Source organism: Cucurbita pepo, chromosome 8 (genome assembly GCF_057944985.1).
Source record: "Cucurbita pepo subsp. pepo isolate OVF chromosome 8, ASM5794498v1, whole genome shotgun sequence".
Taxonomy (NCBI): Eukaryota; Viridiplantae; Streptophyta; class Magnoliopsida; order Cucurbitales; family Cucurbitaceae; genus Cucurbita; species Cucurbita pepo.
Window position 1 is genome coordinate 1077212 of NC_141805.1, and position 24235 is coordinate 1101446.

At 39.8% G+C, this 24235-nt stretch overlaps 4 protein-coding genes across 4 annotated transcripts; all 4 read left to right on the forward strand.

Annotated features, from left to right (window-relative positions):
* The first annotated feature begins 2176 nt into the window (after positions 1-2176).
* Positions 2177-4673, forward strand: LOC147791355 (putative acyl-CoA dehydrogenase IBR3). Its single transcript, XM_087126086.1, has 4 exons — positions 2177-2290; positions 3287-3391; positions 3664-3897; positions 4662-4673. Exons 1-4 carry the CDS (start codon positions 2177-2179, stop codon positions 4671-4673), a joined length of 465 nt encoding a protein of 154 aa, XP_086982212.1.
* A 78-nt stretch (positions 4674-4751) lies between these two features.
* LOC111800022 (pectinesterase-like) lies at positions 4752-6713 on the forward strand. Its single transcript, XM_023683598.2, has 2 exons — positions 4752-5759; positions 5838-6713. Exons 1-2 carry the CDS (start codon positions 4772-4774, stop codon positions 6533-6535), a joined length of 1686 nt encoding a protein of 561 aa, XP_023539366.2. The 5' UTR covers positions 4752-4771; the 3' UTR covers positions 6536-6713.
* Positions 6714-11603: 4890 nt separating this feature from the next.
* Positions 11604-13656, forward strand: LOC111800023 (pectinesterase-like). Its single transcript, XM_023683599.2, has 2 exons — positions 11604-12653; positions 12732-13656. The coding sequence occupies exons 1-2, from the start codon at positions 11657-11659 to the stop codon at positions 13427-13429; spliced, it is 1695 nt and encodes a 564-aa protein (XP_023539367.2). The 5' UTR covers positions 11604-11656; the 3' UTR covers positions 13430-13656.
* A 5342-nt stretch (positions 13657-18998) lies between these two features.
* On the forward strand, positions 18999-21048 carry LOC111800024 (putative pectinesterase/pectinesterase inhibitor 21). Its single transcript, XM_023683600.2, has 2 exons — positions 18999-20077; positions 20156-21048. Exons 1-2 carry the CDS (start codon positions 19081-19083, stop codon positions 20851-20853), a joined length of 1695 nt encoding a protein of 564 aa, XP_023539368.1. The 5' UTR covers positions 18999-19080; the 3' UTR covers positions 20854-21048.
* The last annotated feature ends 3187 nt before the right edge of the window (positions 21049-24235 follow it).

Below are 24235 nucleotides of genomic sequence, written 5' to 3' on the forward strand. Positions count from 1 at the left end.
TAGTTTAAAATAGGTTATAATTAAAAAAAATTTAATAATTTTTTTTTTTTTTTTTTTTTTTTTTTTTTTTGTTGGAGAGACTAAATCATTATAGACTACAATTTCATAAAGTATTCTACCTGGTCTAATACCCAATATTCGAGAATCCTTTCCCTAAATCCATACGTGTTCTTGTAGGTCTTAGTGTAACGGGTTTGTCTGGAAATATACTTACCCATATTTTATACGTGTTCTTGTAGGTCTTAGTGTAACGGGGTTGTCTGGAAATATACTTACCCATATTTTTCTGCCGCGTTGTGCATTTCGTGTCATTGCCCTTCGTCCCACTTCGATTTGGGTAGTTGTTGTTAAACCAGGTAGAATATTTTATGAAATTGTAGTGTTAGCGGTTTGACTTAAAAAATGAATCTATTAATAATTTTTTCAATAAAAATGAAAATATGGACATTTTTTTCTTTATTATACGAAAAATTGTTAATTGTTATTTAACCAATTGATTTAGTTTTAATGAATTATTAAAAAAAGAAAACATAACATTTAAACAAAAACATAAATTTTAAAAAAGGGCTAAAATAGTATTTTAATTTATTTTAAAATTTACTTTTTAAGTAAATAAAAAATTAAGAGTAGTGCCAAATTTGAGACAAGTTCGAAATTCAAAAAAGAATTGATGTGATAATATTTATGGGATTCCCAAATTTATTAATAGAAGGTAGGTCTCAAAAATAGAAGAATTATAGATGAATGTATAAAAAAGAATTAAATTCTATGAACAGAGGACTCAACATGAGACAAGTTCACCCAACAACCGACCACCAAATCAAGTGAGGAGCATCCAAGCAAGTTCACCCAACAACTGACCAAGTCAAATGGGGAATGCTGGGATAAACCAGAAAAGTTTGGGTAGAGCCCGATTTAAATGTTGGCTAGGTAAGTGTTCGGTAGTAAGAGGAGTAGTTATGAACCCTGTAAACCATCCCATGGGGGTGTTGAAGGGAGAGCCCCAATTGGTAGAAAAAACCCGCAACCAATTGGAGTTATCCTCCACTGGAAGAAGAAATAGAAAAAAGAATAAATAAATATAGACCCAACAACGGAGAAGCATCTAGGCAAGTTTAACCAACAACTGACCAAGTCAAAAATCAGAATGGTGCCATATGACAATAGATGGTGCCATATGACAAAGAGAAGTCAGAAGTTCACCCAACAACTGACCAAGTCAAGAGTCGTGGTGCCATATAAAAAAAGAGAAGTCAGAAGCATCCACTCGAACTTGTCTCCAAGCTGACGGAAGACGTCAGCAATATCCAACAACTGACCAAGTCAAGAGTCAAAACCTGGTGCCATATGACAAAAGAGAAGTAAGAAGCATCTAGAGTCAAGTTCACCCAACAACTGACCAAATCAGGAGTCGTGGTGCCATATGACAAGAGAAGTCAGAAGCATCCACTTGAACTTGTCTTCAAGTTGACAGAAGACGTTAGCAAGATTCAACAACTGACCAAGTCAAGAGTCAGAACATGGTGCCATATGACAAAAGAGAAGTTAGAAGCATCCAGAGGCAAGTTCACCCAACAATTGACCAAGTCAAGAGTCGTGGTGCCATATGACAAAAGAGAAGTCAGAAGCATCCACTCGAACTTGTCTCAAAGCTGACAGAAGACGTCAGCAAGATGAGCATTATGACAAAAGATAGTCAGGTGCTTAATAATTTTATACCTTTCTGAAACACAACCAATTCCAACGAGTCGAGTCGGCAACAGTCAAAGAGTTCGGATCGTCATCGGGACGATGCCGAGATTGAGTAGGCGAGAATTTCACAATTAGTGGGGCGAATGCGTCCCGAGAAAGTCATTGAGGACGATGACTAAATTAAGTGGGGGAGAATGTCACAATCTGCAATACGATTGTGCCCGAGTAAGTCATCGAGGAAGATGACTAAGTTAAGTGGGGGAGAATGTCACAACCATAATATGAAAAGAGTAGGTTGTGACCCTTGCGTCATGACAAGCAAAGTGGCATCCCTCAAGAGACGCCCATCCGGCCACATGCGGGCCAATATAGAAGAGTATCATGATGCGATCGAGGAGGACGATGCATCATCCAACACACCACCACACGAAGTGGGAATTGAAAACAAGTTGAGACATAAGTAAGACAGAGACATTGAATAGACATGGAGAGCAAAGATAGGCTTGTTGATGGGCCGGGAAGGGCCTCAGGCCTTAACCTCAAAAAGTCGGGGTTTCAGAAGGAATTTGGGCATGCGGTTCGGGAGTTAAGTCCGTCCGTATGAAATATGAATGCTCGCCAAGTTTGGTGTCAATCGGACACCAAACGGACAATGCACGACACCGTATGACCGTTTACCAAAATCATGTCTACGCCTGAAAATTGAAAATGGCTCAAAATGTACTGTAGGGGTACCATGGTGTTAGCTCTCCACCATCCCTGGGCCCTGTGGTCTAAGTGAGCTACCCTGTGGCACATACACGTATGTCATAATGTGGGCGAGCGTGTTGAGACGAGTGTCTCGGGCGATTTCCTTTGAAATGGATTTTTGAAGGACAGTACCGAACGACACGGGTGTGCCGGCATTGCGCCCTAGCCTGCGTGTTGGAGGTTGCTACATACACCCGCTATCCGGTACGGTATTCGTAAATGACTCGGCATGGGCATGGGAGGGCCAATGCCTCTATAGAACCTGCATGGATGGATGTTCGGGAAGTCTCGATGAGATGAAAGACATGCGGGCCCATTCTCGATGGCATGACCGAGCGAGTTATGATGGCCGACGACATCCCGAGACTCGGGGGGGCATCAAAACATATGGACCCGTCGATGGGGATCGAGATGACAAGATGAGAAGCGACGTTGCATTGAGAGACCTTGGCCCGAGCATAGGCAAGGTCGAGCCGAATGACTTGGCCTAGTGTAGAGGCAAGTCGGATGTGTCGCAGACAATTGAACATGCACGCGCAGGCGGCGTGTGTGGTGGAACAAGCTTGGATTCCGCACAAGCGATATTCGATTGGCGAAGACAAACTTTGCCTAAGGTCCGACGAAGCCACAAAGCCGTAGCGAAAAATATATATGGGGCTTGATTCCCATTAAGGCTAGTCGTGAGAGTGTCAAGATCATGATGCCACACGGTAAAAAATGTAGGACCGTGACACTGAGCAGGGTTCCTCCCTTTCAAACAATGCCAGTATTTGGATGTAGTAGCCACATGATTGCCCCCCAAAATCTATAACAATTTTTGAGAGAATGACTATGTTTGTGTCAGTGTCGCGTGAAACTTGAGGGAACAAAATTGCTAGTCTTGGAAGCAGCTGATCAGTTAGATCGGCTAGGAAACAAGAAAGCACGTGGGACGATTGCAATGGCCAAGGTAAATTTTCTTACATCTAATCGAAGTTATTTAAGTTCATGACCTTTCACAAATGTTTTAATCCGATCTTTGGAGTAGAAGAATCACTAGAATATTGAACAAAAAGCCAACCTATCTAATTGTCGTTCTTTCGGACTTACAAACATCTTAGTTACCACGGCATCTTCATTTTTTGTTAACCATTTAACAGATTTCTACCCTTCTCCTTTCTCATTTTTTCCTTTTTTTTTTTGACCACGTCTCCATTAATATCAAGGTGAAACATGGCACAGGTTGCAGCAACCAATATGGCATTGCAGATTCTGGACATGGCAATGCAAGTTCATGGTGCAGGTGGCTTATCTTCTAACACGGTTCTTGCTCATCTCTCGGCTGTTGCAAGAACCTTGAGAATAGCAGATGGCCGTGATGAAGTTCATTTAGGAACCATCGCCAAGAGCTTCGGAGACAATCATCGTCGAACCAAATGGAATATTAGGAACCGTAAAATCGATCATCGTCTCAATGTTTCCAAAGAAATTGATATCTTGACATTTCTATCGACAATCAAAACCTTATTTGAAAACTTACTGTTATTTTTGTTATTTCAAATATTAAAATTAATTTTTATTTTGAAGAAGAAAAAACATCAATTTTTTTAGTTCGATCATATGGGGTAGGGTTTTGAATCTCTTGACCACATGATTGAAATTATATATATCTAAATTGGTTAAAGCTCAACAATATTAACGACTTTTTAACTAAACAGAATAGCTCCCAAATGACGTAATCTTTAAATAGTTTATGTAGCTTATGAGACAATTAAGAAAAAATTAGTAGTTTTCTTTTTCACAAGTAAGGTTAAAGGTCTCATTATCAATCCTAAACAAGTAAAGGGTAATGTTCATTTTTGTTGCATCTTTATTAAAATTTATTTATCCTACAACACCTTCAGATTTATGAGTTGTATTTTTTACTGATCACAAATTTTTATATTAATCTAATTTGAGTTAATGAACTTCCCCTCAATAACAAATAATTACTCATAAAAAGGAAAAAAAAACTTAATTTAAATGTTTAGCATAATCAACTATGATTTTGAATACAAAATTAGCAAAAATTAACTAAATTAATCCTAAGTTTATAGTAAAAATTAGCTAAATTAGATACGAAAATTTTATTTAAGAATAAAATAAAATAAAATAAAAATGATTGGTCCAGAATGCTCCTAACTCTAACAATATTTACTTCAATTTAGAAATTCTGTTAAAATTTTCTCATATAAAAACAGGTCATTTGTTGAACGGAAAGAAATCAAGGCAGCAACTTCCCATCTTCTATTACCCAACAAAACAAAACAAAAAAAAACAAAAAATAGCTTGAGATTTGTAGCGAAGAAACATGGCCTATGACGGCGGTGGATGCAAGAACAATAAGGCTGCCCGGGTTGGGTTGTTGTCTCTGTTTTTGGTTGCCTTGGTTAATGGTGTAAGTGGCGCAGAAGAGGACCATGGCTCCTCTAATGCTGCCATTAAGACTCTATGTGAGCCCACTACTTACCGTGAAACTTGCGAAGAAGTCCTGGTGAAGTCCAATGTTGACTCAAAAGACCCACGTGAGTTGGTCAAGGCAGGGTTCCATTTTGCTATTGAGCAACTCAAAGCAGCCATTGCAAATTCCCCCACTTTGAAACAAGCCACCACTGACCCCATGGCCCAAAAAGCAGTTGATGCTTGCGACGAGCTCATGGATTATGCAATTGATGATCTTTTAACTTCCTTTGATAAAATCACTGATAGTTTTGATGTACACAGAGTGAATGATTATCTTGAAAACCTTAGGATTTGGTTGAGTGCTGCATTGACATATCAAGAAACTTGTTTGGATGGTTTCGAGAATGTTCCTGGCGATACTGGTGAAAAGATGAAGAATTTGTTGAAGACGTCAAGAGAAATGACCGCCAATGGGCTTGTGATGGTGGGTGAGGTTACATCCCTTGTGAGCTCTTTGTGGCAGAAGCTGGGACTGCAACAAACCGGGCGACAACTTCGAACAGAGCAATCCAATGAAGAGAAGGAAGAGCCATCTTGGGTGAGCGACAGACGAGGGCTACTCGAGGCCACTGGAGCTAACATCAAGGCGAATGTGGTGGTGGCTAAAGACGGAAGTGGAAAGTACAAGACAATAACTGAAGCCCTTAAAGAGGTACCACTGAAGAGCAATACAACCTTTGTGATTTATGTGAAGGAAGGAGTTTATGAAGAGCAAGTGATGGTGGACAAAAAAATGACCTATGTCATGATGATTGGAGACGGCCCGACTAAGACCAAGATCACAGGTAGCAAGAATGTTATTGATGGAACACCCACATTCAAAAGTGCTACCTTTGGTAAGTTACCATCTAATGTATAATCATGTTCATACGAATTCAATAATTGAATTTAACATGATTTCATATTCTTAACAGCGGCGATTGGATCCAACTTCATCGGAAAAGACTTGTGGTTCGATAACTCAGCTGGGCCTAAGAAACACCAGGCTGTGGCACTCCGAGTTCAATCCGACATGTCAATCTTCTACAATTGTAGAATGGACGCCTATCAAGATACTCTCTACCCCCAAACCAAACGTCAATTCTATCGAGATTGCACAATCTCCGGTACCGTTGATTTCATCTTTGGCAATGCTGCTGTCGTGTTACAGAACTGTAAGATCTTAGTGAGGAAGCCAATGCCAAATCAAACCTGCTTTGTCACTGCCCAAGGTCGAGTGGAGATTGATGAGCCCACTGGTATCGTCCTCCAAAATTGCATTATCTCTTCCGACCCTGAGTTCTACCCCATTCGCCATACCAGTAAGTCCTTCCTTGGTCGCCCATGGAAGAAGTATTCAAGAACCGTAATCATGCAATGCCAAATCGACGACTTGATCCATCCTGAAGGATGGATGCGATGGAGTGATGATTCTACTCTCAAGACTTTGTTTTACACAGAGTTCGATAATAGAGGACCTGGTGCAGCAAAAGAAAATAGAGTTAAGTGGGAGGGAATTAAACAGATCACAACAAAAGAGGCCATCAATTTCACCCCTTCCTTGTTTATTCAAGGTGATTCTTGGATCAAGAACAGCGGAATACCGTACACCGGTGGCATGATGAAAATCTAAAATAGAGCTCCTAGAATTCATGAGTTGAAGCTTTTTGACGGTTTGTGGTAATCCTTGGATTAGAGTTACTTTTCGGGCATGACAATGGTCTAAAACTAAGGGATAGGACAAAATTATATTTAAAAACATTAATTTATAGTTCATTTTGAGATTTTGAATAAACAATTTTTTCTCTTTATTTTTTTTAATAATTTTTTTTAGGTATTCTACCAGCTACCCAATATTTGGGGATCCTTTCCCTGAATCCATACGTGGATATGTACCCATATTTTTCCGCTGCGTCGTGCATTTCGTGTCATTACCCTTTGTCCCGCTTCGATTTGTCTAGATGTGATCCAAGTGGGTTCAAGTGCTTGAATAGCGTATCTATTGAAGCAAATATGATGATCCAAGCGGGTTCAAGTGCTTGAATAGCGTATCTAACCAAATAATTCTTCCTTTACAATTGCCTCTTTCATTCTTCCTTTACGAAATTGTTAATATATAAATTTTATGAGGAAATTTAATTTTTTTTTTTTACTTATTTGAAAATTATTTATGATATCAATTTAAAAATTGTATATATTTTAAAAGGAATAATCTTCAATTTTTGTTTTTACTTATTTGAAAATTATTTATGATTTTAGAAAAATTGTATGCAGATTTTAAATCAAATCAAGAGGAAATAATTATAAATCACTCCACTAAATTTCTAAATAAAATTAGTTTATAAAAGTATTAATTTAGAAATTTAAATCTTAAAATTAGGCTCAATTATTAAATTATTAGGATTTTTTTTTTGTTAATTTCTATTAAAAAATGAATCTATTAATAATTTTTTCAATAAAAATGAAAATATGGACATTTTTTCTTTATTACGAAAATTTGTTATTGTTATTTAACCAATTGATTGAGTTTTAATGAATTATTAAAAAAAGAAAACATAACATTTAAACATGAAAATAAATTAAAAGAGGAAAAAAATAGTATTTTAATTTATTTTAAAATTTACTTTTTTTAGAAAATAAAAAATTAATAGTATTAATAGTATTAATAGTATTTTAGTTATGGGATTCCCAAAGTTATTAATAGAAGGTGGGAATAGAAAATGTGTAGAATTACATGTAAATGTACAAAAAAAAAAAAAAAAAAAAGAATTGAGCATGCCATATGACAAAAGAGAAGTGTTCATCCATCCAACAACTGAGCATGCCATAGGAAAAAAGAGAAGTGTTCATCCAACAAATGAACATGCCATATGACAAAACTCAAAAGCATCAAGAGACAAATTCACCCAACAACTGACAAAGTCAAGAGTCGTGGTGCTATATGACAAAAGAGAAGTCAAAAGCATACAATCGAACTTGTCTCCAAGCTGACGAAAGATGTCAGTAAGATCCAACAACTCACCAAGTCACAAAAGAGAAATCAGAAGCATCAAGGGGCAAGTTCACCCAACAACTAACCAAGTCAAGAGTCGTGGTGCCATATGACAAAAGGAAGTCAAAGCATCCACTCGAACTTGTCTCCAAGCTGACGGAAGACGTCAACAAGATCCAACAACTAACCAAGGAAGTCAAAGCATCCACTCGAACTTGTCTCCAAGCTGACGGAAGACGTCAACAAGATCCAACAACTAACCAAGGAAGTCAAAGCATCCACTCGAACTTGTCTCCAAGCTGACGGAAGACGTCAACAAGATCCAACAACTAACCAAGGAAGTCAAAGCATCCACTCGAACTTGTCTCCAAGCTGACGGAAGACGTCAACAAGATCCAACAACTAACCAAGTCAAGAGTCAGAATGTGGTGCCATATGACAAAAGAGGAGTCAGAAGCATCTAGAGGCAAGTTCACCCAACAACTCACCAAGTCAAGAGTCGTGGTGCCATATGACAAAAGAGGAGTCAGAAGCATCCACTTGAACTTGTCTCCAAGCTGACGGAAGACCTCATCAAGATGAGCATTATGACAAAAGATAGTCAGGTGCTTAATAATTTTATACCTTTCTGAAACCAATTCCAGTGAGTCGAGACGGAAACAGTCAGAGAGTTTGGATCGTCATCGGGACGATGCCGAGATTGAGTAGGGGAGAATTTCACAATTAGTGGGGCGAATGCGCCCCGAGAAAGACATCGAGGACGATGACTAAATTAAGTGGGGGAGAATGTCACAATCTGCAATACGATTGTGCCCGAGTAAGTCATTGAGGACGATAGCTAAGTTAAGTGGGGGAGAATGTCACAACCATACTATGAAAAGAGTAGGTTGTGACCCTCACCTCATGACAAGCAAATTGGCGTCCCTCAAGAGACGCCCATCCGGCCACATGCGGACTAATATAGAAGAGTGTCATGATGTGATCGAGGAGGACGATGCATCATCCAACACACCACCGTGCGAAGTGGGCATTGAAGACAAGTTGAGACATAAGCAAGACAGAGACATTGAATAGACATGAAGAGTAAAGATAGGCTTGTTGAAGGACAGGGTAGGGCCTCGGGCCTTAACCTCAAAAAGTCAGGGTTTCAGAAGGAATTTGGACACGCAGTTCAGGATTTAAGTACATCCATATGAAATATGAATGCTCGCCAAGTTTGGTGTCAATCGGACACCGAACAAACAATGCACGACACCGTATGACAGTTCACCAAAATCATGTCTAAAAATTGAAAATGACTTAAAATGTACTATAAGGGTACCATGGTGTTAGCTCTCCACCACCCTGGGCCCTGTGTTCTACGCCTGAAAATTGAAAATGGCTCAAAATGTACTGTAGGGGTACCATGGTGTTAGCTCTCCACCATCCCTGGGCCTTGTGGTCTAAGTGAGCTACCCTGTGGCACATACGTGTGTCACAGTGTGGGCGAGCGTGCCAAGATGAGTGTCTCGGGCAATTTTCTTTGAAATAGATTTTTGTAGGATAGTACCGGACGACACCGATGTGCCGGTATTGCGCCCTAGCCCACGTGTTCGAAGTTGCTACATACACCCGCTATCCGGTACGGTATTCGTAAATGACTCGGCATGGACACGGGAGGGCTAATGCCTTGATAGAACCCGGATGGATGGATGTTCGGAAAGTCCCAATGAGATGAAAGACATGCGGACCCATTCTCCATGGCATGACCGAGCGAGTTATGATGGCCGACGACATCCTGGGACTCGGGGTGGCGTCAAGACATATGGACCCTGTCGATGGGGATCGAGATGAAAAGATGAGATGCGACGTTGCATTGAGAGACCTTGGCTCGAGCAGAGGCAAGGTCGAGCCGAATGACTTGGCCTAGTGTAGAAGCAAGTCGGATGTATTGCAGACAATTGAACATGCACGTGCAGGCGGCGTGTGTGGTTGAACAAGTTTGGATTCCGCATAAGCGATATTTGATTGGCGAAGACAAACTTTGCCTAAGGTCCGACGAAGCCACAAAGCCGGAGTGAAAAATATATATGGGGCTTGATTCCCCTTATGGCTAGTCGTGAGCGTGTCAAAATCATGATGCCACACGGTAAAAAATGTAGGACCGTGACACCGAGCAGAGTTCCTTCCTTTCAAACAATGCCAGTATTTGGATATAGTAGTCACATGATTGCCCTCCCCGAAAATCTATAACAATTTTTGAGAGAATGACTATGTTTGTGTGAGTGTCGCGTGAAACTTGAGGAAACGAGATTGCTAGTCTTGGAAGCAGCTGATCAGTTAGATCGACTAGGAAACAAGAAAGCACGTGGGATGATTGCAATGGCCAAGGTAAATTTTCTTACATCTAATCGAAGTTATTTAAGTTCATGACCTTTCATAAATGCTTTAAACCTATCTTTGGAGTAGAAGAAGCACTAGAATATTGAACAAAAAGCCAACCTATCTAATTGTTGTTCTTTCGGACTTACAAACATCTTAGTTACCACGACATCTTCATTTTTAGTTAACCATTTAACACATTTCTACCCTTCTCCTTTCTCGTTTTTTTCTTTTTTTTTGATCACGTCTCCATTAATATCTTGGTGAAACATGGCACAGGTTGCAGCAACCAATATGGCATTGCAGATTCTGGACATGGCAATGCAGGTTCATGGTGCAGGTGGCTTATCTTCGGAAACTGTTCTTGCTCATCTCTGGGCTGCTGCAAGAACCTTAAGAATACCAGATGACCCTGATGAAGTTCATTTAGGAACCATCGCCAAGAGCTTCGGAGAGCTAAGCTTTGAAAATTGAAAGGAAAAATGTCTCGAACCAAATGGAATATTAGGAACCGTAAAATCGATCATCGTCTCAATGTTTCCAAAGAAATTGATATCTTGACATTTCTATCGACAATCAAAACCTTATTCGAAAACTTACTGTTATTTTTGTTATTTCAAATATTAAAATTAGTTTTTATTTTGAAGAAGAAAAAACATCAATTTTTTTTAGTTCGATCATATGGGGTAGGGTTTTGAATCTCTTGACCACATGATCGAAATTATATATATCTAAATTGATTAAAGCTCAACAATATTAATGACTTTTTAACTAAACAGAATAGATCCCAAATGACGCAATCTTTGAATAGTTTATGTAGTTTATGGGACAATTAACGAAAAATTAGTAGTTTGCTTTTAAACATGTAAGGTTAAAGGTCTCATTATCAATCCTAAACAATTTGTTGCCTCTTTATTAAAATTTATTTATCGCTACAAAACCTTCAGATTTATGAGTTGTATTTTTTATTGATCACAAATTTTTATATTAATCTAATTTGAGTTAATGAACTTCCACTCAATAACAAATAATTACTCATAATAAGGAAAAAAAAAACTTAATTTAAATGTTTAGCATAATCAACTATGATTTTGAATACAAAATTAGCAAAAATTAACTAAATTAATCCAAAGTTTATAGTAAAAATTAGCTAAATTTAGATACGAAAATTTTATTTAAGAAAAAAAAAAAAAAAGTAAAAATGATTGGTCAAAATGCTCCTAACTCCAACCGTATTTACTTCAATTTAGAAATTCTGTTAAAATTTTCTCATATAAAAACAGGTCATTTGTTGAACAGAAAGAAATCAAGGCAGCAACTTCCTATCTTCTATTACCCAAGAAAACAAAACAAAAAAAAAAAAAAAAAAAAAAAATAGCTTGAGATTTGTAGCCAAGAAACATGGCGTATGACAGTGGTGGATGCAAGAACAATAAGGTTGCCCTGGTTGGGTTGTTGTCTCTGTTTTTGGTTGCCTTGGTTAATGGTGTAAGTGGTGCAGGAGAGGACCCTGGCTCCTCTAATGCTGCCATTAAGACTTTATGTAAGCCCACTACTTACCGTGAAACTTGCGAAGAAGTCTTGGTGAAGTCCAATGTTGACTCAAAAGACCCACGTGAGTTGGTCAAGGCAGGGTTCCATTTTGCTATTGAGCAGCTCAAAGCAGCCATTGCAAATTCCCCCACTTTGAAACAAGCCACCACTGACCCCATGGCGCAAAAAGCAGTTGATGCTTGCGACGAGCTCATGGATTATGCAATTGATGATCTTTTAACTTCCTTTGATAAAATCACTGATAGTTTTGATGTACACAGAGTGAATGATTATCTTGAGAACCTTAGGATTTGGTTGAGCGCTGCATTGACATATCAAGAAACTTGTTTGGATGGTTTCGAGAATGTTCCTGGCGATACTGGTGAAAAGATGAAGAATTTGTTGAAGACGTCAAAAGAAATGACTGCCAATGGGCTTGTGATGGTAGGTGAGGTTACATCCCTTGTGAGCACTTTGTGGGAGAAGTTGGGACTGCTGCCACAAACGGGGCGACAACTTCGAACAGAGGAATCCAATGAAGAATTCCAAGAGGAAGAGCCATCTTGGGTGAGCGACAGGCGAGGGCTACTCGAGGCCACTGGAGCTAACATCAAGGCGAATGTGGTGGTGGCTAAAGACGGAAGTGGAAAGTACAAGACAATAACTGAAGCCCTTAAAGAGGTACCATTGAAGAGCAATACAACCTTTGTGATTTATGTGAAGGAAGGAGTTTATAAAGAGCAAGTGATGGTGGACAAAAAAATGACCTATGTCATGATGATTGGAGACGGCCCGACTAAGACCAAGATCACAGCTAGCAAGAATGTCATTGATGGAACACCCACATTCAAAAGTGCTACCTTTGGTAAGTTACCATCTAGTTTATAATCATATTCATACGAATTCAATAATTGAATTTAACATGATTTCATATTCTTAACAGCGGCGATCGGATCCAACTTCATCGGAAAAGACTTGTGGTTCGATAACTCAGCTGGGCCTATGAAACACCAGGCTGTGGCACTTCGAGTTCAATCCGACATGTCAATCTTCTACAATTGTAGAATGGACGCCTATCAAGATACTCTCTACCCCCAAACCAAACGTCAATTCTACCGAGATTGCACAATCTCCGGTACCGTTGATTTCATCTTTGGCAATGCTGCTGTAGTGTTACAGAACTGTAAGATCTTAGTGAGGAAGCCACTGCCGAAACAACCATGCCCTATCACTGCCCAAGGTCGAATGGAGAGTGATGAGCCCACTGGTATCGTCCTCCAAAATTGCATCATCTCTGCCGACCCTGAGTTCTACCCCATTCGCCATACCAGTAAGTCCTACCTTGGTCGCCCATGGAAGCAGTATTCAAGAACAGTCATCATGCAATGCCAAATCGATGACTTGATCCAGCCTGAAGGTTGGCTTCCATGGAATGGTGATTTTGCTCTCAATACTCTGTATTACACAGAGTTTGATAACAGAGGATCTGGTGCAGCAAAAGAAAATAGAGTTAAGTGGAAGGGAGTTAAACAGATCACAGGAAAACAGGCCATCAATTTCACCCCTTCGTTGTTTATTCAGGGTGATGATTGGATCAAGAAGACCGGAATACCGTACACTGGTGCCCTGATGAAAATCTAAAACCAAGAGAATAGAGCTCCTAGCGTTCATGAGTTGAAGCTTTTCAACTGTATTCCTAGTAATCTGTGGATTAGGCTACTTTTCGGTCATGACAATGGTCTAAAACCAAGGGATAGGGACAGTTTTGTTTAAAAACATTATCGAATATTTTAAGATTTTGAACATTAATTTATCATTCATTTTAAGATTTCGAATAAATGGATTCTTTTTCCCTCTTCTTGATTTAATATTTGTAGTATAAAATATGTTATAATTTATTAAAGTATTAATTTCATAATTTAAATCTAAAAATTAGGCTCAATTATCAATTATTAAAAAATTAAGAGCAGTGGCAAAGTACTATTTTATAGGATTCTGAAAGTTCTTAATAGAAGGTGGGTCTCGAAAATATTACAATAAGGTAAGTTCACCCAACAATTAACCAAGTCAAAAGCATCCAGGAAAATTCACAAGTTCACCCAACAATTGACCAGTCAAGAGTCAGAACGGGGTGCCATAAAGTAAGTATTAATTTCATAATTTAAATCTAAAAATTAGGCTCAATTATCAATTATTAAAAAATTAAGAGCAGTGGCAAAGTACTATTTTATAGGATTCTGAAAGTTCTTAATAGAAGGTGGGTCTCGAAAATATTACAATAAGGTAAGTTCACCCAACAATTAACCAAGTCAAAAGCATCCAGGAAAATTCACAAGTTCACCCAACAATTGACCAGTCAAGAGTCAGAACGGGGTGCCATAAAGTAAGTATTAATTTCATAATTTAAATCTAAAAATTAGGCTCAATTATCAATTATTAAAAAATTAAGAGCAGTGGCAAAGTACTATTTTATAGGATTCTGAAAGTTCTTAATAGAAGGTGGGTCTCGAAAATATTACAATAAGGTAAGTTCACCCAACAATTAACCAAGTCAAAAGCATCCAGGAAAATTCACAAGTTCACCCAACAATTGACCAGTCAAGAGTCAGAACGGGGTGCCATAAAGTAAGTATTAATTTCATAATTTAAATCTAAAAATTAGGCTCAATTATCAATTATTAAAAAATTAAGAGCAGTGGCAAAGTACTATTTTATAGGATTCTGAAAGTTCTTAATAGAAGGTGGGTCTCGAAAATATTACAATAAGGTAAGTTCACCCAACAATTAACCAAGTCAAAAGCATCCAGGAAAATTCACAAGTTCACCCAACAATTGACCAGTCAAGAGTCAGAACGGGGTGCCATAAAGTTCACAAGTTCACCCAACAATTGACCAAGTCAAGAGTCAGAAGCATCCAGGAAAGTTCACCCAACAATTGAGGTGCCCAAGAGAGAAGTCAAAAGCATCCAGGAAAGTTCACCCAACAATTGAGGTGCCATATGACAAGATTGAAGTCAAAAGCATCCAGGAAAGTTCACCCAACAATTGACCAAGTCAAGAGTCAGAACGGGGTGCCATATGACAAGAGAGAAGTCAAAAGCATCCAGGAAAGTTCACCCAACAATTGACGTGTCATATGACAAAAGATCCAGAGGTGCCGTATGACAAGAGAGAAGTCAGAAGCATCCAGAGGCAAGTTCACCCAACAACTGACCAAGTTAAGAGTCAGAACTTGGTGCTACATGGACACACAGACGATTGGTTTGATCTATTTCTTTATCTCCCCATGAATCGTATGTTTGTAACGGGGACAAAATTTTTTCAATTCCAATCAACTAGGCGTATTGTTTCAATTCTTTTGAGTAATATATCTGGAAATCCCCACGGATTCCTTATTAACACCGTTTCGAACACAACAGTACATTCCAAAATAACTGTTATTCGGGCATCTTTCCCTTGGCCATGAACCTCCCTTGTATTTTTGATTCACGCAACTTTTCTATTTTCCAACTCAAACTTGTCTCCAGACGGAAGATGTCAATCGAGAGGCAAGTTCACTCAACAACTGACCAAGTCATGAGTCGTGGTGCCATATGACAAGAGAAGTCAGAAGCATCCACTTGAACTTGTCTCCAAGTTGACGGAAGACATCAGCAAGATCCAACAACTTACCAAGTCAAGAGTCAGAACCTGGTGCCATATGACAAAAGAGAAGTTAGAAGCATCTAGAGGCAAGTTCACCACACAATTGACCAAGTCAAGAGTCGTGGTGCCATATGATTGGTCAAGAGTCGTGGTGCCATATGATAAAAGAGAAGTTAGAAGCATCCACTCGAACTTGTCTCCAAGCTGACGGAAGACGTCTGCAAGATCCAACAACTGACGAAGTCAAGAGTCAGATCCAACAACTGACCAAGTCAAGAGTCAGATCCAACAACTGACCAAGTCAAGAGTCAGAACGTGGTGACAAAAGATGGTGTCATATGACAAAAGAGAAGTAAAAAGCATCTAGAGAGGCAAGGTCACCCAACAACTGACCAAGTCAAGAGTTGTGGACAAAAGAGAAGTAAAAAGCATCTAGAGAGGCAAGGTCACCCAACAACTGACCAAGTCAAGAGTTGTGGTGCCATATGACAAAAGAGAAGTTAGAAGAATCCACTCAAACTTGTCTCCAAGCTGACGGAAGACGTCATCAAGATGAGCATTATGACAAAAGATAGTCAGGTGCTTAATAATTTTATACCTTTCTGAAACACAACCAATTCCAGCGAGTCGAGTTGGCAACAGTCAGAGAGTTAGGATCGACACCCGGACGATGTCGAGATTGAGTAGAGGAGAACTTCACAATTAATGGGGCGAATGCGCCCCGAGAAAGACATCGAGGACGATGACTAGATTAAGTGGGGGAGAATGTCACAATTTGCAATACGATTGTGCCCGAGTAAGTCATCGAGGACGATGACTAAGTTAAGTGGGGGAGAATGTCACAACAATACTATGAAGAGAGTAGGTTGTGACCCTCACCCCATCCGGCCACATGCGTGCCAATATAGAAGAGTGCCATGATGTGATCGAGGAGGACGATGCATCATCCAACACACCACCATGCGAAGTGGGCATTGAAGACAAGTTGAGACATAAGCAAGACAGAGACATTGACTAGACATGAAGAGTAAAGATAGGGTTGTTCAAGGGAAGGGTAGGGCCTCAGGCCTTAAACTCAAAAAGTCGGAGTTTCAAAAGGAATTTAGACATGCGGTTCGGGACTTAAGTCCATCCATATGAAATATGAATGCTCGCCAAGTTTGGTGTCAATCGAACACCGAACGGACAATGCACGACACCGTATGACCGTTCACCAAAATCATGTCTACGCCTGAAAATTGAAAATGGATCAAAATGTACTATAGGGGTACCATGGTGTTAGCTCTCCACCATCCCTAAGCCCTGTGGTCTAAGTGAGCTACCCTGTGGCACATACACGTGTGTCATAGTGTGGGCGAGCGTGTTGAGACGAGTGTCTCGGACAATTTTCTTTGAAATGAATTTTTGAAGGACAGTACCGGACGGCACGGGTGTGCCGGTATTGCGTCCTAGCCTGCGTGTTGGAGATTGCTACATTCACTCGCTATCCGGTACGGTATTCGTAAATGACTCGGCATGAGCACGGGAGGGCCAATGCCTCTATAGAACCTCGATGGATGGATGTTCGGGAAGTCCCGATGAGATGAAAGACATGCGGGCCCATTCTCGATGGCATGACCGAGCGAGTTATGATGGCCGATGACATCCTGAGACTCGGGGTGGCATCAAGACATATGGACCCGTCGATGGGGATCGAGATGACAAGATGAGAAGCGACATTGCATTGAGAGACCTTGGCCCGAGCATAGGCAAGGTCGAGCCGAATGACTTGGCCTAGTGTAGAGGCAAGTCGGATGTGTCGCAGACAATTGATCATGCACGCGCAGGCGGCGTGTGTGGTGAAACAAGCTTGGATTCCGCACAAGCGATATTCGATTGGCGAAGACAAACTTTTCCGAGGTCCGACGAAGCCACAAAGCGGTAGCAAAAAATATATATGGGGCTTGATTCCCCTTAAAGCTAGTCGTGAGCGTGTCATGATCATGATGCCACACGGTAAAAGATGTAGGACCGTGACACTGAGCAGGGTTCCTCCCTTTCAAAAAATGCCAGTATTTGGATGTAGTAGCCACATGATTGCCCCCCAAAATCTATAACAATTTTTGAGAGAATGACTATGTTGTGTCAGTGTCGCATGAAACTTGAGGGAACGAGATTGCTAGTCTTGGAAGCAGCTGATCAGTTAGATCGGCTAGGAAACAAGAGAGCACGTGGGACGATTGCAATGGCCAAGGTAAATTTTCTTACATCTAATCGAAGTTATTTAAGTTCATGACCTTTCATAAATGCTTTAAACCTATCTTTGGAGTAGAAGAAGCACTAGAATATTGAACAAAAAGCCAACCTATCTAATTGTCGTTCTTTCGGACTTACAAACATCTTAGTTACCACGACATCTTCATTTTTTGTTAACCATTTAACAGATTTCTACCCTTCTCCTTTCTCGTTTTTTTCTTTTTTTTTACCACGTCTCCATTAATATCTTAGTGAAACATGGCACATGTTGCAGCAACCAATATGGCATTGCAGATTCTGGACATGGCAATGCAAGTTCATGGTGCAGGTGGCTTATCTTCTGACACTGTTCTTGCTCATCTCTGGGCTGCTGCAAGAACCTTGAGAATAGCAGATGGCCCTGATGAAGTTCATTTAGGAACCATCGCCAAGAGCTTCGGAGAGCTAAGCTTTGAAAATTGAAAGAAAAAATGTCTCGAACCAAATGAAATATTAGGAACCGATAAAATCGATCATCGTCTCAATGTTTCCAAAGAAATTGATATCTTGACATTTCTATCTACAATCAAAACCTTATTCGAAAACTTACTGTTATTTTTGTTATTTCAAATATTAAAATTAATTTTTATTTTGAAGAAGAAAAAACATCAATTTTCTTAGTTCGATCATATGGGGTAGGGTTTTGAATCTCTTGACCACATGATCGAAATTATATATATCTAAATTGGTTAAAGCTCAACAATATTAACTACTTTTTAACTCAACAGAATAGCTCCCAAATGACGCAATCTTTAAATAGTTTATGTAGCTTATCAGACAATTAAGGAAAAAATTAGTAGTTTTCTTTTTCACAAGTTAAAGGTCTCATTATCAATCCTAAACAAGTAAAGGTTAATGTTCATTTTTGTTGCATCTTTATTAAAATTTATTTATCGCTACAACACTTTCAGATTTATGAGTTGTATTTTTTACTGATCACAAATTTTTATATTAATCTAATTTGAGCTAATGAACTTCCCCTCAATAACAAATAATTACTCATAAAAAGGAAAAAAAAACTTAATTTAAATGTTTAGCATAATCAACTATGATTTTGAATACAAAATTAGCAAAAATTAACTAAATTAATCCTAAGTTTATAATAAAAATTAGCTAAATTTAGATACGAAAATTTTATTTAAGAAAAAAATAAAATAAAATAAAAATGATTGGTCCAGAATGCTCCTAACTCTAACCATACTTACTTCAATTTAGAAATTCTGTTAAAATTTTCTCATATAAAAACAGGTCATTTGTTGAACGGAAAGAAATCAAGGCAGCAACTTCCCATCTTCTATTACCCAACAAAACAAAACAAAAAAAAAAAAAGAAAAAAAAAAAGAAATATAGCTTGAGATTTGTAGCGAAGAAACATGGCGTATGACGGCGGTGGATGCAAGAACAATAAGGCTGCCCTGGTTGGGTTGTTGTCTCTGTTTTTGGTTGCCTTGGTTAATGGTGTAAGTGGCGCAGGAGAGGACCATGGCTCCTCTAATGCTGCCATTAAGACTCTATGTGAGCCCACTACTTACCGTGAAACTTGCGAAGAAGTCCTGGTGAAGTCCAATGTTGACTCAAAAGACCCACGTGAGTTGGTCAAGGCAGGGTTCCATTTTGCTATTGAACAGCTCAAAGCAGCCATTGCAAATTCCCCCACTTTGAAACAAGCAGCCACTGACCCCATGGCGCAAAAAGCAGTTGATGCTTGCGACGAGCTCATGGATTATGCAATTGATGATCTTTTAACTTCGTTTGATAAAATCACCGATAGTTTTGATGTACACAAAATGAATGATTATCTTGAGAACCTTAGGATTTGGTTGAGCGCTGCATTGACATATCAAGAAACTTGTTTGGATGGTTTCGAGAATGTTCCTGGCGATACTGGTGAAAAGATGAAGAATTTGTTGAAGACGTCAAAAGAAATGACCGCCAATGGGCTTGTGATGGTGGGTGAGGTTACATCCCTTGTGAGCACTTTGTGGGAGAAGTTGGGACTGCCGCCACAAACGGGGCGACAACTTCGAACAGAGGAATCCAATGAAGAATTCCAAGAGGAAGAGCCATCTTGGGTGAGCGACAGGCGAGGGCTACTCGAGGCCACTGGAGCTAACATCAAGGCGAATGTGGTGGTGGCTAAAGACGGAAGTGGAAAGTATAAGACAATAACTGAAGCCCTTAAAGAGGTACCATTGAAGAGCAATACAACCTTTGTGATTCATGTGAAGGAAGGAGTTTATGAAGAGCAAGTGATGGTGGACAAAAAAATGACCTATGTCATGATGATTGGAGACGGCCCGACTAAGACCAAGATCACAGCTAGCAAGAATGTCGCTGATGGAACACCCACATTCAAAAGTGCTACCTTTGGTAAGTTACCATCTAGTTTATAATCGTATTCATACGAATTCAATAACTGAATTTAACATGATTTCATATTCTTAACAGCGGCGATCGGATCCAACTTCATCGGAAAAGACTTGTGGTTCGATAACTCAGCTGGAATTTACAAAGGCCAGGCCGTGGCACTCCGAGTTCAATCCGACATGTCAATCTTCTACAATTGTAGAATGGACGGCTATCAAGATACATTCTACCCCCAAACCAAACGTCAATTCTACCGAGATTGCACAATCTCCGGTACCGTTGATTTCATCTTTGGCAATGCTGCTGTCGTGTTACAGAACTGTAAGATCTTAGTGAGGAAGCCAAAGCCGAAACAACCATGCCCTATCACTGCCCAAGGTCGAATGGAGAGTGATGAGCCCACTGGTATCGTCCTCCAAAATTGCATCATCTCTTCCGACCCTGACTACTACCCCGTTCGCCATACCAGTAAGTCCTACCTTGGTCGCCCATGGAAGCAGTATTCAAGAACCGTCATCATGCAATGCCAAATCGACGACTTGATCCAGCCTGAAGGTTGGCTTCCATGGAATGGTGATTTTGCTCTCAATACTTTGTATTACACAGAGTTTGAGAACAGAGGACCTGGTGCAGCAAAAGAAAATAGAGTTAAGTGGAAGGGAGTTAAACAGATCACAGCAAAACAGGCCATCAATTTCACCCCTTCGTTGTTTATTCAGGGTGATGATTGGATCAAGAAGACCGGAATACCGTACACTAGTGCCCTGATGAAAATTTAAAACCAAGTGAATAAAGCTCCTAGGGTTCATGAGTTGAAGCTTTTCGAGTGTATTCCTCCTAATCCCTAGATTAGGCTACTTTTCGGGCATGACAATGGTCTAAACCCAAGGGATAGGACTTAGAATTCTAAACAGTTTTGTTTAAAAACATTATCATTCATTTTAAGATTTTGAATAAATGGATTCTTTTTCTTCTCTCTTGAGTTGATGATTTAATATTTGTAGTTTAAAATATGTTATAATTTAACTAAATAATTTTATGAATTAAGATCAAATCAATTTAAAAATGGTTAAATCTTCCATTTTTTAAATCATTCCACTAAATTTCTAAATAAAATTAATTTATTAAAGTATTAATTTCATAATTTAAATCTAAAAATTAGACTCAATTATTAGGATTTTTTAAAAAAATTTCTCTTAAATGAATCTTAAATTTAAAAAAAGAACTGAAATAGTATTTTAATTTATTTTAAATTAAATTTAAAATAAAGAACTGAAATAGTATTTTAATTTATTTTAAATTTTACTTTTTTAAGAAAATAAAAAATTAAGATTTTATGGGATTCCGAAAGTTGTTAATAGAAAGTGGGTCTCGAAAATATTTATGGGATTCCCAAAGTTAATAGAATGTGGGTGAAAATCGAAGAATTACACATGAATGTACAACAAGGTAAGTTTACCCAACAACTGACCAAGTCAAGAGTCAGAACGTGGTGTTACATGGACACAAGACGATTGGTTTGATCTATTTCTTTATCTCCCCATGAATCGTATGTTTGTAACGGGGACAAAATTTTCTCAATTCCAATCAACTAGGCGTATTGTGTCGATTCTTTTGAGTAATATATCTGGAAATCCCAACGGATTCCTTATTAACACCGTTTCGAACACAACAGTACATTCCAAAATAACTGTTATTCGGGCATCTTTCCCTTGGCCATGAACCTCCCTTGTATTTTTAATTCACGCAACTCTTCTATTTTCTGACTCAAACTTGTCTCCAAGCTAAAGGAACATGTCGGCAAGATCCAACAACTGACCAAGTCAAGAGTCAGAACCTGGTGCCATATGACAAAAGAGAAATTAGAAGCATCGAGAGGCAAGTTCACCCAACAACTGACCAAGTCATGAGTCGTGGTACCATATGACAAAAGAGTAGTCAGAAGCATCCACTCGAACTTGTCTCCAAGCTGACGGAAGACATTAGCAAGATCCAACAACTTACCAAGTCAAGAGTCAGAACCTGGTGCCATATGACAAAAGAGAAGTCAGAAGCATCTAGAGGCAAGTTCACTAAACAACTGACCAAGTCAAGAGTCGTGGTGCCATATGATTGGTCAAGAGTCGTGGTGTCATATGATAAAAGAGAAGTTAGAAGCATCCACTCGAACCTTTCTCCAAGCTGACGGAAGACATCAGCAAGATCCAACAACTGACCAAGTCAAGAGTCAGAACGTGGTGCCATATGACAAAAGATGGTGTCATATGACAAAAGAGAAGTCAAAGCATCTAGAGGCAAGTTCACCCAACAACTGACCAAGTCAAGAGTGGTGGTGCCATATGACAAAAGAGAAGTTAGAAGAATCCACTCGAACTTGTCTCCAAGCTGACAAAAGAGAAGTTAGAAGAATCCACTCGAACTTGTCTCCAAGCTGACGGAAGACATCATCAAGATGAGCATTATGACAAAAGATAGTGAGGTGCTTAATAATTATATACCTTTCTGAAACACAACCAATTCCAGCGAGTCGAGTCGGCAACAGTCAGAGAGTTAGGATCGTCATCCGAACGAGGCCGAGATTGAGTAGGGGAGAATTTCACAATTAGTGGGGCGAATGCGCCCCAAGAAAGACATCGAGGACGATGACTAAATTAAGTGGAGGAGAATGTCACAATCTGCAATACGATTGTGCCCGAGTAAGTCATCGAGGACGATGACTAAGTTAAGTGGGGGAGAATGTCACAACCATACTATGAAGAGAGTAGGTTGTGACCCTCACCTCATAACAAGCAAATTGGCGCCCCTCAAGAGACGCCCATCCGGCCACATGTGGGCCAATATAGAAGAGTGCCATGATGTGATCGAGGAGGACGATGCATCATCCAACACACCACCATGCGAAGTGCGCATTGAAGACAAGTTGAGACATAAGCAAGACAGAGACATTGAATAGACATGAAGAGTAAAGATAGGGTTGTTGAAGGGCAGGGTAGGGCCTCAGGCCTTAACCTCAAAAAGTCGGGGTTTCAAAAGGAATTTGGACATGCGGTTCGGGATTTAAGTCCATCCATATGAAATATGAATGCTTGTTTGGTGTCAATCGGACACCGGACGGACAATGCACGGCACCGTATGACCGTTCACTAAAATCATGTCTACACCTGAAAATTGAAAATGGCTCAAAATGTAGTATAGGGGTACCATGGTGTTAGCTCTCCACCATCCCTAGGCCCTGTGGTCTAAGTGAGCTACCCTGTGGCACATACACGTGTGTCATAGTGTGGGCGAGCGTGTTGAGACGAGTGTCTCGGACAATTTTCTTTGAAATGAATTTTTGAAGGACAGTACCGGACGGCACGGGTGTGCCTGTATTGCGTCCTAGCCTGCGTGTTGGAGATTGCTACATTCACTCGCTATCCGGTACGGTATTCGTAAATGACTCGGCATGAGCACGGGAGGGCCAATGCCTCTATAGAACCTCGATGGATGGATGTTCGAGAAGTCCCGATGAGATGAAAGACATGCGGGCCCATTCTCGATGGCATGACCGAGCGAGTTATGATGGCCGACGACATCCTGAGACTCGGGGTGGCATCAAGACATATGGACCCGTCGATGGGGATCGAGATGACAAGATGAGAAGCGACATTGCATTGAGAGACCTTGGCCCGAGCATAGGCAAGGTCGAGCCGAATGACTTGGCCTAGTGTAGAGGCAAGTCGGATGTGTCGCAGACAATTGATCATGCACGCGCAGGCGGCGTGTGTGGTGAAACAAGCTTGGATTCCGCACAAGCGATATTCGATTGGCGAAGACAAACTTTTCCGAGGTCCGACGAAGCCACAAAGCGGTAGCAAAAAATATATATGGGGCTTGATTCCCCTTAAAGCTAGTCGTGAGCGTGTCATGATCATGATGCCACACGGTAAAAGATGTAGGACCGTGACACTGAGCAGGGTTCCTCCCTTTCAAAGAATGCCAGTATTTGGATGTAGTAGCCACATGATTGCCCCCCAAAATCTATAACAATTTTTGAGAGAATGACTATGTTGTGTCAGTGTCGCATGAAACTTGAGGGAACGAGATTGCTAGTCTTGGAAGCAGCTGATCAGTTAGATCGGCTAGGAAACAAGAGAGCACGTGGGACGATTGCAATGGCCA